Raw genomic sequence first — 14,823 nt, 5'->3', positions numbered from 1 at the left:
GCCGCAGAGGTGTCTTATCTGTGTGACCCACAATGCGGTATGAGCAGCTGGATAAGACTGAAGTCGGTGACAGATCCCCTTTAAGAGCAACAATCTCCATTTGCCGGCATTACTGGCAGAATGTCAGCGGATTCTGTCAAGGATTACGAATCCTCGGTGTGTGAATAAGGTCTTATAGGGTTAAATACGCCTGCTGTGGTATTCCGTCACTTGTGCCACCCGGATCCTTTGGTTCCTCCTGATTCTCCCCATGACGACCCGTCCACGTGCTGCGTATCCCGCTGGTAATGGTAAAGGTGTTCCCGACTTCTGCCAATGTGATCTGCAGTTTCAGGGATGACATATTTGGCTCAGGTTAGCTGCTGCCCTCACCCCCTGTATTACATTTCCTGCCCTGCAAATCCACCATGGACAGCAGGCCGGGGATGGGTGAGCGCAGTCTTTGGGACAGCTGTGTGCCCCCGTCATACATTTGTCAAGACCACTATATGTCCCTCTGAGCCAGGCCGGGGGGGACCGTTAGCTTGTTGTGCTGTGCTTATGTCTATGGAGCGTTCGGGAGAACTGGGCAACTGCTCTTTGACCTGTACGGTTTTCTGTCCCCTCAACAGCCGTGCCCTCAACTGGTTGCTTTTTGCTAAGGCTACTCTACTGGTATCTGCACAGACGGATCCGCACCTATAAATGCAAACGATGGTATCAGTTCAGAACGGATCCGTCTGCATTCTATGTAAAGAAAAGTCTAAGTCTAATTGTTAGTCAGACGGATCCGTCCTGACTTTACATTGAAAGTCAAAGGGGGACGGATCCGTTTGCAATTGCACCATATTGTGTCAACGTCAAACGGATCCGTCCTGTAAGACGGGACGGATCCGTTTGGCTCCGCACGGCCAGGCGGACACCAAAACGCTGCAAGCTGCGTTTGGTTTTCGCCTCCAGAGCGGAATGGAGACGGAACGGAGACAAACTGATGCATTCTGAGCGGATCCGCATCCATTCAGAATGCATTGGGGCAAAACTGATCCGTTTGGGGCCGCTTGTGAGAGCCTTGAAACGGATCTCACAAGCGGACACCGAAACGCTGGTGTTAAAGTAGCCTAAGGCTACTTTCACCCTCGTCTTTTGTGTGGATCGGTCATGGACGGATCCGCTCAAATAATACAACCGTCTGCATCCGTTCAGAACGGATCCGTTTGTATTATTGAATGTAATGGAGTGGCTCACTGCTGATTGTGGGTGGTAAGGTGCTACAAGCTCAAATTGAGGACACCCAACCTCAATTAATAGAATAAATGAGAAAAGAATAAGGAGAGCGAGCACTCACTCTATGGCATCTACTAATATTTATTAGAATAAGATAAATCTATCTGTTGGCTAATACAATAAACTAAAAATCTAAAATTAGCAATCAAATATGACCTAAAATATATAAAAATTCCTAGGATTTGGTCAAATCGACCATATACAATATGTAAGACCAATGGATAACTGGGAACAGCAATAATGGCAATATATCGCAGCAGCAATAGAATAGCAATCATGATAAACGGCAACAATTGATGTTCAGGTAACAGCAAAAGATGTTAAAACGACGTGTGATATGTGCCACAATGGTTACTGTGACTGGAAAAGTGCGCAGTGCTTATGAGTGGAAAAATAAATACAGAATGAGAAAAAATGGTGACGATAATGCTCAGTCCTGAAATCCAAATACTGTGAGGAATAATCGAAATAAAGTTTATAAAGACTTTGTGTCACTGTGAATTGTCTGGTGGTACAGTTGTTTCCCCTTCTGCGGCTGTAAGTAATTGCCACACAAATTAGATTCTCCCGTTTAGTATCTCATCCGCATAGAATAGTTCGCATATGCCACTCTGTAGACTCGTGGTCTTGTGCAAAGCTTCTGTAGCAAGCGATCCAGCTAAATGCGTATATAGCATATAGTCCTGAAAAAGGAGACGGTTCTTACCTCCTTGTACGCTTGGTTCAAAGTGCGATTCTTGGCTGTATGCCGATGGTAGGCTGAGGACGCCAATACGACCTCGTTGCTCGTGTTATCCGATGCTCTCACCTGGATCTCGCGATGATACAAGCGGGATTTCTGTCCGGTGAGCCGAGTCACTTATTCTTTTCTCAGTTTGTATTATGTTTAACATAGCCAAGACGGATCCGTCTTGGACACCATTAAAAGTCAGTGAAGGACGGATCCATTTTCTATTGTGCCAGATTGTGTCATAGAAAACGGATCCGTCCCCATTGACTTACATTGTGTGTCAGGACGGATCCGTTTGGCTCAGTTTCGTCAGACGGACAGCAAAACGCTGCAAGCAGAGTTCTGGTGTCGGCCTCCAGAGCGGAATGGAGACGGAACGGAGGCAAACTGATCATTCTGAGCCGATCCTTATACATTCAGAAGGCATGAGGGCAAAGCCGCAAAACTGATCCGTTTTGGACCGCTTGTGAGAGCCCTGAAACGGATCTCACAAACGAAAACCAAAACGCCAGTGTGAAAGTAGCCTAAATTGGGCAGTGACTCTGGGTGCTATCCGACACTCAGATCTGACTGATCTTGTGGGCAGCAGTGGTCAAGTTAAAGAGGACCCCTCACCTCTCCTGACATGTCCTTTTTAGTAACTACTTGCAATTCCTGTGTAATAACAATTCTGGAGTATTTATTCTTACAATTCCATGTTGTGCCATTCCTGTATTATTCCTTCTAGAAGTAATGAATTAATTGCTAGAAGTTTGTAGTAATGGTCCAGATGGATGTTACCAGTTTGGGGGGTGTCCCTGCACCATCTTACACTATCCAATTAGTGCTGCCAGACTGGGCTTGAACCCCCCCCCCCCCCCCCCCCAACTGGTAACACCCATCTGGACCTTCATTGCAAACTTCTAGCAATTCATTCATAACTTTTACCAGGATGAATGTAGGAAGGGCACATCATAGTCCTAGGAATAGAGGCTCCAGAATTATTACATGGGGGATGCAAGTAGTTAATGAAACAGATATATCAGGAGAGGGGACAGGTCCTCTTTAAAGGGGTATCCCGGTTAGAGAAAGTTATCCCCTATCCACAGGATAGGGGATAACTATTGGATCGGTGGGGATCACGAGAAGGGGTTTCCTGTACCCTGTGGAGCCCCCCACTGAAATGGAGTGAGCGGCTGGTCAGAAAATGTGTGCTACTACTCCATTCATTTCTGGGGAGTCATCAGAGTACAGGGCTCGGCTGTCCCATAGAAACGAGTGGCGGTACGAATTTCCGACTAGCCGCGCCATCCATTTTAGGGGTGAGGGGGCTCCACGGCATACGGTCAGTGGATAGGGGATAACTTTCTCTAACTGGCTGGTATGATATGACAATATGTTACTGTGGTTGATGTGGCTGCTGTAGGAGCGATATACTATCTGTGGATATTTACTTGCACTTTACCAGGATGTATACCATGGTGTGTGACCTCCTTACATGCATGCTGCCTTTCAAAGTATTCTAATTCCTAGAAGGGACCCACGTGACCTGCTAGGGCGTTTAGCCCCGGTTCTCTATTTTCCACCACCATCTGTTACTCGTGGTTTTATGTATGTTTTAACCATTGTGTTATAATAAAGATCTATTTATATATGTCTAGAAGACGCTAAACCTACCTAAGCCATTGGGAGCGCAGACGCCGCACATATGGTGTGCTGCTCCTAGTCACCTCCATGCGCGTCAAGCAACCAATGGGAGGAGGAGCAAGCACACCTATATGTACCACCTAATCAAGGCGCTCTATTGGATAGGAAGGGCAAAAGTGCAGAGGAATGCCGCTCCCAAGATAAAATAGGAGCGCATTCACACTTGAAGGTGCCACTCCCTCAAGCATACACTACATAGACAAAAAAATCCCAGAAAAAACATCCTGCACGGTATGATATACAAGTGTGCGGATGTCCCTGGCCATATGCATATGCACTTTGTCCATATATAATGTTTGCATCTACTTTACTAAGTGCATTATTATCTTATTTCAGTGACTTCCTTCAATAATATGGCCAGGGACATCTGCACATTTATATATCATACCGTGCAGGATGTTTTTATCTTTGTTTTTTCTGGGATTTTTGTTTTTGTTTATAAAGGATAAACCATGTACCTATAACTTTATCTCTGGTGTCTCATTTTTGGGCTGTTTTTTTTTAATTGACCTTGATTCATTTTTATTGCTTTTTAATATAATTCCTTTTTCTTTTCATTAGATAACTGAAGATTTCATAGCAATGTATCAGGCAAATTATGGTTACAATGCCTCTGAGAATGCTGAACCTTCTCAGGCCCCAAAGGAAATCAAGGATGAAGAAAAGCCTAAGAAAGACCCCAAAACTGAACAAGAACCAGCTGAGCCCAAAGCGAAGGGAGAGAAGAGAAAAGCCGACCCAGGTAATTTGTATAGGCTTTATTAGGCCACTTTCACACAGTCAGTATTTAGGCTACCTTCACACTGGCGTTTTGGGTTTCTGTTTGTGAGATCCGTTCAGGGATCTCTCAAGCGGTCCAAAACGGATCAGTTTAGCCCCAATGCATTCTGAATGGATAAGGATCCGCTCAGAAGGCATCAGTTTGCCTCCGATCAGTCACCATTCCGCTTTGGAGGCGGACACCAAAACGCTGCATTTTGATGTCCGCCTGACGATGCAGAGCCAAACGGATCCGTTCTGACTCACAATGTAAGTCAATGGGGCGGATCCGTTTTCACTGACACAATATGGCGCAATAGAAAACGGATCTGTCTTCCAATGACTTTCAATTCAAGACGGATCCGTTTTGGCTATGTTAAAGATAATACAAACGAATCCGTTCTGAACGGATGCATGCGGTTGTATTATCTGAACGGATGTGTTTGTGCAGATCCATGATGGATCCTCACCAAATGCAAGTGTGAAAGTAGCCTAAGTCCTAATCAGAAGGTCGGCGCCACTTCTGTGTTTTGGACCCACTCCTGGTTATGGCTTATGAATGCTGATGCAAAATACTGACCACATACTAAAAGTAACCTTAAAGGGGTTATCTAAGATCAAACTTTTACAGATTCTTTAGAATGGCTGGACCGAGTTGGGTTCATACTTACTGGATTCCCATCGCTGGATTCCGCCTGCATCGTTCCACGGCCGCCCCGGTCTCTAGGGAATCAACGTGCTGTTGACGGGCATCACATGACTGCTGCGTCCAGTGATTGGCTGCAGCGGTCACATGTTGCCCGTCAACAGGATGTTGATTCCCAGAGACACGGGACCCGCCGAAGTGGCCATTTAGAGATGCAGCCGGAATCCAGACTCGGGAACCAGGTAAGTATGAACCCCGCAGCAGGTCCAGCCACTCTGAAAAGGTGTGTTAAAAAGGTTAGTCTTGGATAACTTCTTTAATCTGGACCTGGAACGATTTTTACCAAGAAAAGGGCTTTCCTGGGACGCATCGGATCCCACCTTTAGCACAACACTTGGGAAAACTATTACAAATGGGATGTGAAAGAGTCTCCCATATAAACTGCTGTTTGGAGACGGCCCTAGACCTCATTCACACATCTGTGTTCTGGACATGTATGATACTGAACATAGGGCTAGTGTCACACATGGAGCTGGTCACCTGGTCACATTTTTGTATGACTGTACGCTCAAAAAAAAAAGTAAAAATAAATGTATAAACTGCAACAAAAAGGGAAAATAAGAGATTTGTTTGCACAGAGTTAATATTTCTTTTGTAATTTATTACATTTAGTATATAAAAACGTGATGTTTAAAGTTATATCTTATATGTAATATTTTGTGATAGAACGTATATAATTATTTTATTTTCAATCATTCCAGGTTGGTTCAATGTGGGAGATGAAAGAAACACAAATGTGTATGTGACAGGTTAGTGACAATGACCAGCACGCGGAGACATTTACAGCTGTCGTTATTCTGAGTTTAAAGGGGTTGTCAGGATTTTAAGAAACTTGCAGGAAAGTGCATTAAAAGATATAACATAAAAAACAAACCTCATTCACCTCACTGCTTCATCGGTCCTCAGAAGAGGATGTCACATGCACGTGACCGCTGCTGCCAATCGCTGACCTCAATGTTGGCATTCGGATGTACCGCGCGTGACCACTGAGGTCAGTGATTGACTGTGCAAGAATATGTGACGTCATCTCTGCAGGACCAGTACCAGCTGAGGATTTAACCGGTAAGAAATTGTTATTTTTTTATGTTCTTAAAATTGTGGACAACTCCTTTAAAGGCCCCTTCACAGCGGCTGAGAATCGGCCAACTAATCCCAAAGAAGCATTCGTAGGAGCGCTCGTTAGCGATTATCTGCCGGTGTAGAGGTGGCGCCGATTACCCGATGAACAAGGGGAATGCTAGTTTATCAGTAATAAGATTGTTTGTGCGTTCACCCTAATCATTGTTTGCCGGCGTGCTATCTAAACAGCCTCTGCTGCTGGCAAATAATGTTTCTGTATGGGGATGAGCGATGGCATTAGCGATCACTCCTCCCCATACTGTGGAGGAGATCACTACATGTAAAAGCAGTGGTCTCCTTCACTGATGAGCAGGTGATTGATAAATCTACCAGTGTAAAGGGGCCTTTAGTCATTTTGTGTTTTTCTTTCCCTCTGCTTTACAGGTCTGCCTCCTGATATTACAAATGAAGAATTTGTCCAGATTATGTCTAAATGCGGCATTATCATGCGAGATCCACTGAGCGAAGAGTTCAAAATTAAGCTGTATAAAGATAAGGAAGGGAATCTGAAAGGAGACGGCTTGTGCTGTTATCTCAAGGTCAGTCATCGTGTAATGGGAGTGTTCGAACTTTCCTTTGATCATCCCTGATGAACCCTTTCTTCAGTTCAGTTTAATTTGATTTTCTACATCATTTAAAGGGATTCTGTCACCAAGTTTTGGGCTATAGAGCTGCGGACATGCACGGCTAGATCGTCGCTAGCATGTCCGCAATATACCTGTCCCATAAAGCTGTGTGCTTTTATTGTGCTTAAAAAAAGATTTTATATATATATATATATATATATATATATATGTGTAAATTAGTCTTGTATGTGTCCAAGGGGCTGTACTAACCTTCCTGGAGCCCAGCACCGCCTATGTCCTCCGAATCTCCTCCTTTCATCAACGATAGATTGCCGTAATCTCGCGATGTGCGAGCTCGCGCATGCACAGTGCCGGTATAGTGTTCCTTCCCTGTGTTGGCATCAGCCTCAGGGAAAGAACTGCGCATGCGCTAATTTTTTGCGGTGCGGAGGCACAGCCAGAAGCACCACGGAAGCACTCTGTAGCACTCATATCCCGGATCCTGGACCCATTGAAGTGAATGGGTCCATGATGCATCATGGACCCATTCACTTCAGCATGCGCTACTTTTTCTGCGGTGCGGGCAGTCGGATGCGGATCGCGAACCCCATTCAAGTGAATGGGTCCGCGATCCTCATGCAGCTGCCCCATGGTCTGTGTTCCGTGCATTGCGGACCGCTATTTGCGGTCCGCAGCACAGGCACGGCGCCCTTACATTCGTGGGCATGAGCCCAGAGTGTGTTTTTACATACTTTTATATGTACTTTCTTTTATTTGGATCTTGATTATTATTTCATTTTATCTTTATCATTTTTTACTTTTATTAAACTTGTCTGCAGACATTACTTTTGCTGTTTAAACACATGCCAAGTAAATGCTGATGCCAAATAATTGAGTCACCTGTAGAAGGAGGTACACTGACTCTGAAAGGAGGTACACTGACTCTGACCTTGTAGCCTGCAGCGGTGTTCTGTCTCTGGCAGATTTGACTGCCCGGGAAGTTTTCAATACCTCTCGTCACTCCTCGTCGTTCCGACGTCTACTCTGGAAGGAGGTGCGTACTGCCGGCCCTACTGTGATGCGCGTGCGCTAATACTAGTTATCTTGCGTGTGGGTTGCATTTGCGTTCCACAAAGCAAGAGAGGGCGTGTCTGCTAACTAGTATTAGCGCACGCGCATCACAGTAGGCCCTACTGTGATGCGCTTGCTTTGTGGAACGCAAATGCGTCCCACAGGCAAGATTCGATTCCTCTGTAGTGCAGGATGGGTCGCCGTGGGAAAGAGCCACATTGAAGGGTCTAAAGAGCCGCTTGTGGCTCGCGAGCCGCACTTTGCCGACCACTGTTCTAGGCACACGTGCACACAGTTTTTAAAGGAACTACAGGGGAGGTTAACCACAGATCTTCTGAGGATGTAGGCTGGCTCAGAGCCTCCTGTCTCTTCATGTAATCCCAGACAGATTTGATGATGTTGAGATCAGGGCTCTGTGGGGACCATATGATGACTTCTTCTTTATGCTAAAGATAGTTCTTAATTACATTATGTTAAAGGGGTTCTGCAGTTTGTGTAAACTGATGATCTATCCTCCCGATAGATCATCAGCATCTGATCGGCGGTGGACCGACACCCGGGACCCCCGCCGATCAGCTGTTTGAGAAGGCAGCGGCGCTCCCCCCGCCGATCAGCTGTTTGAGAAGGCAGCGGCGCTCCAGTAGCGCCGTGGCCTTCTCGCTTTTTACCGCCGGCCCACTGATGTCACGACTAGTATCATTGGCCTGGGCGGTGCTAAGCTCTATTCAGGTGAACGGAGCTTAGCCACGCCCAGGCCAGTTGATACTTGTCGTGACATCACTGGACCTGCGGTAAACAGCGAGAAGGCCACGGCGCTATTGCCAGCGCCGCTGCCTTCTCAAACAGTTGATCAGCGGGGGTCCTGGTTGTCGGACCCCTGCCAATCAGATGCTGATCTATCCAGAGGATAAGATCGTCAGTTTAAACAAACTGCAGAACCCCTTTAAGGGTCGTTGTCCTGCTGCAGAATAAATTTGGATCCAATCGGACACCTTCCTGGTGGTTTTGTATAAAGGATAACTATCTGCCTGTATTTCTCAGTATTGAGGACACCATTACTCCTGACCAAATCCCCAACTCCATTTGCTGAAATGCTGCCCCAAACTTGCAAGGAACCTCCACCATGTGTGACTATTGCCTGTAGACGCTCATTATTGTACTGTTCTTCAGCAAACAAAGTACCGTCTGTTACAGCCAAACATTTCACATTTTAACCCCTCATTCCAGAGCCCCCTAGTTCCTATGTTTTCGTGCCTATTTGAGTCGGTTGGCCTTGTTTTCACTCAACTATATATGAAAGTAGGGGATGTTTAAGCTTTTGGGGTCAATTGAGCAAACCATTTGCAACTTTTTGCATTTTTACACCAATCATTCCAGTTTCCCAGTGGGTGGAAAACTAGACATGGTTTCAGTCCAGATTTATCACTGGGACGTATTTAAAAAGTCACAAAAAAAGCGTGCCAAACTCACTCCAGTAGGAGGTGGTGTAGAAAACTGGGATACCATTTTTAGACAAACGTTTTAGGTTTAAAGATGCACCACATTTAAAGAGGTTGTCTGGTTTCCTGTATTCATGACCTGTCCTCAGGATAGGTCATTAATATCAGATTGGTGGGGTCTGACTCCCGACACCTCCGCCAATCAGCCCTTTGAAAAGAACGCAGTGGTCCTGCGATCGCTGCTTTCCCTTCACCGTTTGCCTGCTTGCTATCAACATTGCAGCGGTCAGCAGGTGTAATTACACCCCTTCTGGAAGTGAATGGGAAAGGAGCAATCGTAGTTAGACTCCGCCCCATGCTAGTAAATGAGACGGAGGAAGTGAAATTACACTGCTCGCCGCTGCACTGCGACGGAGGGCCGGTAAACAGCTAATCGGACCCCCACTGATCGGATATTGATGACATGTCTTGAGGATAGGCCATCACTATAGCGAAACGGCCAACCCCTTTAATAAACAATGTGCAACGTTTGATAAATTTTAGTGCAAACTGCGCAATGCAGATTCAAGCAAAACTGCCTTGGGATATTCCCCTCATGATAAATACCCCCCCGCGTTGGCTCTAGGATCTTGTATAACACAGGAATATAATGCACATTGCTTACTCCACTTTTTTCCACTTGCAGAAAGAATCAGTTCCACTCGCTCTGAAGCTTCTTGATGATTATGAGATCAGGGGGTACAGACTTCATGTTGAAAATGCCAGATTCCAACTGAAGGGGGAGTATGATGCAACAAAGAAAAAGAAGAAATGTAAGGACTACAAGAAGAAGCTGAATCTCCAGCAAAAGTATGTCGCTAGTCCCCTCCGGATACAGCCTCTGTGCTTCTATGTTGGTATTTTATATGTATGGATATTATGTACAAGTTTAGAGCATCTAAGGTTTATCCCATTAGGACACCCACTTCCAGTAAGCCCTTTTGGGGTACATACAGCTCATCCAAGCTTTGTGTGGCCGTCCATTTACTTGAATAGTCAGCATGCAATGCTAAATTTCATTTGCAGTGACTTCTGCAGGAAAAATGTATGTCCACACGTAGCTCCCCCTAGTGATAACAGCTCGTCACTGAGAGAAGCCTGACCCATGGCGATCAACATATATTAAACAGGGAGTTGTCTTTTTGATATGCTATGGCGTGTGTAAAAGTGCTGAAGACTTCAGTGCCTGTCATCTAAAGGAGTTTTCCGGGAGTTTAATATTGATGGCGTGTCCTCAAGATAGGTCATCAATGGCAGTCCGACTCCCAGCACCCCTGGTGATCAGCTGTTTGAAGAGGCCACGGTGCTCTGGTGAGTGCTGCCGCCTCCTGACGGCTTACCAAGCACAGTAGAGTGGCAGTGCTTGGTATTGGAGCCCAGGCCCGTTCACTTGAATGGGACTGAGCTGCAAATCGGCCATGTGACCAATGAACATGACATCAATGGCATCTTCAAACAGCTGATCGGCGGGGTTGCTGGGAGTCAGACCTCCACAGATCGGATATTGATCACCTGCCCTGACCAGACTATCAATGAACAGCACTGATGCCCACTGGTCCCTCGTCCAGTGTAGATGCTCCCTTGCCCACGTAAGACGATGACGCCTGTAGCCAGGTACTCTTGCAGGTCATCTAGCACGCAGACCACTCTGATGTAAATGGTTTCAAATGGTCCAATATGACACTTGAGTGCCTCTCACCTTGCTTAAATGTGCTTGGAGTCGTGTGGCATTCATTATCCGGTTTCGCAGAGCATTGTTCACAATGAAGCAATCATCAGTGTGGGATGTGGCCAAAGGACGCCGACTTCTTTGCCTTTCTGTGACTTTTCCAGTCTCTCTGTATCCCTGATACAACCTGCTGGTGACACTCTGTGACACTCTAAGCTCAGTGCCCACTTCCATCTGAAAACATCCTATTTGAAGCCTCACAATGGCGAGGTGCTGTTGATCAGTTGTTAGGTGGCGTCTTGGTCTCATGATGTCAAAATGTGAACAGCATGATGAGGAGGACTGTTTACATACCAATTCTAATGGAGGCAGGAAATTTATTGGGCGATTCATGGATCAAACACCTGTGAATGTTGCCGTTAAGCTCCTTGTTAGAGAACAGCAAGTTGTGCAAAAAGTACTGAAACATTGAACAGTTGGACATGTGCATTCACAAGTTTAGCGAAGGTCACATTAAAGAGGACCTGTCTCCACTCCTGACATGTCTGTTTTAAAGGGGTTATCCCACCTTCTAATTTCATTGCAGCTTCTCCTGTTCGCTCTGTACTAACGCCTATTTCCTGGGGCGTTGTCCTTTCTATTGATGGGCAGCTCGTCAGCGCTCTGCTGATCAGTTGACTCCGCCTCCCTTACTAGAGTGCGCGCTCCCGTTATAGCCGAACTTCATTCTGGGAGACGCTGCAGCGCTTTTTCTACCCTCTCACGTCCTGCATTCCGCGGCTCAGAAGCAGCACAAGGGAATGAAGAACCGCGCATGCGTGGCCGGCGGCGTGCGCGTTCATGGAAGAAATGCAGCCACACACTGGAAGGTGGTTTCGCTCGCCGCGGATGCGCGGCCATTGCATTCGGCCGGCGAAAGGTGGCCGGAACTAAGGGAGGACACAGTACAACAATGAGGTAAAAGGGGGAGGTTTTTAGCGAGAAGGGTAGGAATTGGCTTAAACATTATATTTAGGAAAATGATCATTGTCGCAGCGTGGACAAATTAAACTATGATCCTTTTGATGGGATAACCCCTTTAATAGCTTTATGCATTCCCCATGTAATAACAATTCTGGAATACGGCTCTATGTTGTGTCATTCCTCTATTATTTCTACCTGAAGTTAAAATTGAATTGCTATTAGCCTTCAGTAAGGGTACAGAGGGGAGGTAACCCGTTGGGGGAAAGTGTACCTGAAAATGGCAGCACTGATTGGATAGAGTCAAGTCTGTGCAGGTACACAACTGGTTACCTCCCCTCTGTACCCTTACTGAAGGCTAATAGCAATTCAATTTTAACTTCAGGTAGAAATAATAGAGGAATGACACAACATGCAGGCATAAGAACAGATGCTCCAGAATTGTTATTACATGGGAAATGCATGAAGCTATTAAAACAGGATGTCAGGAGAGGTGACAGGTCCTATTTAAGTTCACTTGTAAAGGTTAGAGACCATTTTAGGTTCATCCTGAAATTTCACCCACATGCCAAACCTACTTTCTTTTTTGGCTTCATACCCCTTTTGTAAGCTGGATTAAAAGTACCGTATTTTTCGCCCTATAAGATGCACCCCCCCACACCAAAAAAAAAAGTGGGGGGGGGGAATGGCAGTGCGTCTTATGGGGCGAATGCTGCCATTTTTACTTTGCACTGATAAATCGCTGGCCGCGATGCTGCACAGTGCTGCCTGCGATGTATCAGCGGGGAGGGAGGAGGGGCTGGAGGCTGGCAACTTGTGTTGGAATCGCAGCGGGGCCCGGTGCAGTCACTATTCTCTATTACACCGGGCCCCGCTCACAGCAGTATTTATTAAGTGAAGTCGTGGGTAAAGCTTTGTTAAGGTATAGCAATCCTCTGCAGCAGTAGCGCACATAGTACTCACTACGAAACTCCCGTAGCAGGCAGGCTGGCCGGTTTATTTACTTCCTCATGCGCCTGCTCCTCCCACTTTATGAATGAAGCAGGTGGAGCAGGCGCGTGACAGAGTGAGTGACGTTATGCTGCTGGCCGCCCTGCCTGTTACAGGAGTTTCATAGTGAGTACTACGCGCGCTACTGCTGCAGAGGATTGCTATACCTTAACAAAGCTTTACCCATGACTTCACTTAATAAATACTGCTGTGAGCGGGGCCCGGTGTAATAGAGAACAGTGACTGCATCGGGCCCGGCCGCGATTCTAACACAAGTTGCCGGCCACCACCCCCTGTATTGAGGGGGTCACTATTTTTGAATCAAATCATTTTTATTGATCGCTTATAATAAGCATTTTCTGCAATCACATTGACATTTCACCATAGTGTAAAACACAATAATGTATAGTAACATAGTACATCATCGGACGATCCCCTCCATAACAGTGCGTCATCCACAGATCCCCTCCATAACAGTGCGTCATCCACAGATCCCCTCCATAACAGTGCGTCATCCACAGATCCCCTCCATAACAGTGCGTCATCAACAGATCCCCTCCATAACAGTGCGTCATCCACAGATCCTCCCATAACAGTGCGTCATCCACAGATCCCCTCCATAACAGTGCATCATCCACAGATCCCCTCCATAACAGTATCATCCACAGACCACCATTAGTTCAAAACCCACCAAAAGCACACCTTTTGGTTCAAAATATTTGTTTTCTTATTTTCCTCCTCAAAAACCTAGGTGCGTCTTATAGGGCGAAAAATACAGTAATTTTTATTCACCGAACATCTTCTAACTGATTCATGTTGTAAATTTCTGTTCTGCAAAGATCTATTTTCTGTGTACCTCCAATGAGCTACTCCCTGTTATAGTAATTTTTTAGGAATCTATTACGCTGCACTTAGCATTCATGCAATTTGGGGTAAAACTTTACTTGGGAGTAGGATCTTAAAGGTTTGAAGGTTATTTTGATTTGCTGGACATCCCTATAAGGGCTCTTGCACGTGACCGTATTTTCCATCCGTGTCCCTTCTGCATTTTTTGTGGGCAGCATACAGACCCATTCATTTCTACGGGTCCACAAAAAAAGGACAGCATACGGAGTCTTGTTCATATTGCAGACAAAAATAGCAGTTTCTGTTGATGGGAGTAAGAATCTTGCAGAAGGCACAGAAAAGGTATCTGTATTTTGTGGAGCTGTGGTGTGCGAGAGCCCTTAAACAATGCTAAACTACAGTTGAAATGAGCTGTGGACCCAAAACATGAAAATAGAAAACTCCTCTCCGCACCTGGTTTCATCGACCATCTATGCAGACGGTATAAAATAAAGAAGAACATTTTTGTGATTCCGAAGTAGTGCTGGAGATTCTAAAAAATAAGTATCACAGGAACGCTTTATTAATTAATAGTCAGACACTTCTCTAATAGGTGCAGATTCATACAGCGCTTTACTTTGCACCTGTTAATTACTCTGAGAATTTCCAGTCCTTCTTCAGATAAGCGGTGCCCAGAATAATTCCAGTTTTTGTCTGAATTAAATCACCTTGTATTACTTGGTGGTTAGCCAACAAAAAATAAATAAAGATTAAAAGGGAGGAATGGCGTTAAAACTATATAAAAAAAAATTATCATCCCCATAGTCGCTCCAGTCCTCTCAGCCTGCTTTCTTTTCATGTCTGCAGTAACTATGTGCCTGTGTACCAGGTGACTGCTGCAGACGGTCTCTGGCCCTAGTGACCTTGTGCTGTATACTGCTGAGGCCACTGATTGGCTGCAGCAGTCACTTACTGTATACAGGCACGTCATGTCTGCAGTG

General features: G+C 45.7%; 1 protein-coding gene across 1 annotated transcript in view; it reads left to right on the top strand.

Annotated features, from left to right (window-relative positions):
- HTATSF1 (HIV-1 Tat specific factor 1) overlaps positions 1-14,823 on the top strand; it is a 37,181-nt gene that overhangs the window by 7,790 nt on the left and 14,568 nt on the right. The window contains exons 2-5 of the mRNA XM_040442089.1: positions 4,241-4,421; positions 5,846-5,893; positions 6,648-6,802; positions 10,025-10,188. Of these exons, the coding sequence (XP_040298023.1) occupies positions 4,241-4,421; positions 5,846-5,893; positions 6,648-6,802; positions 10,025-10,188 (548 nt within the window). The remainder of the gene's footprint in view (positions 1-4,240; positions 4,422-5,845; positions 5,894-6,647; positions 6,803-10,024; positions 10,189-14,823) is intronic.

The sequence above is a fragment of the Bufo bufo genome, chromosome 8 (assembly GCF_905171765.1).
Source record: "Bufo bufo chromosome 8, aBufBuf1.1, whole genome shotgun sequence".
NCBI lineage: Eukaryota > Metazoa > Chordata > Amphibia > Anura > Bufonidae > Bufo > Bufo bufo.
This window is presented reverse-complemented; position numbering and strand designations above follow the sequence as displayed.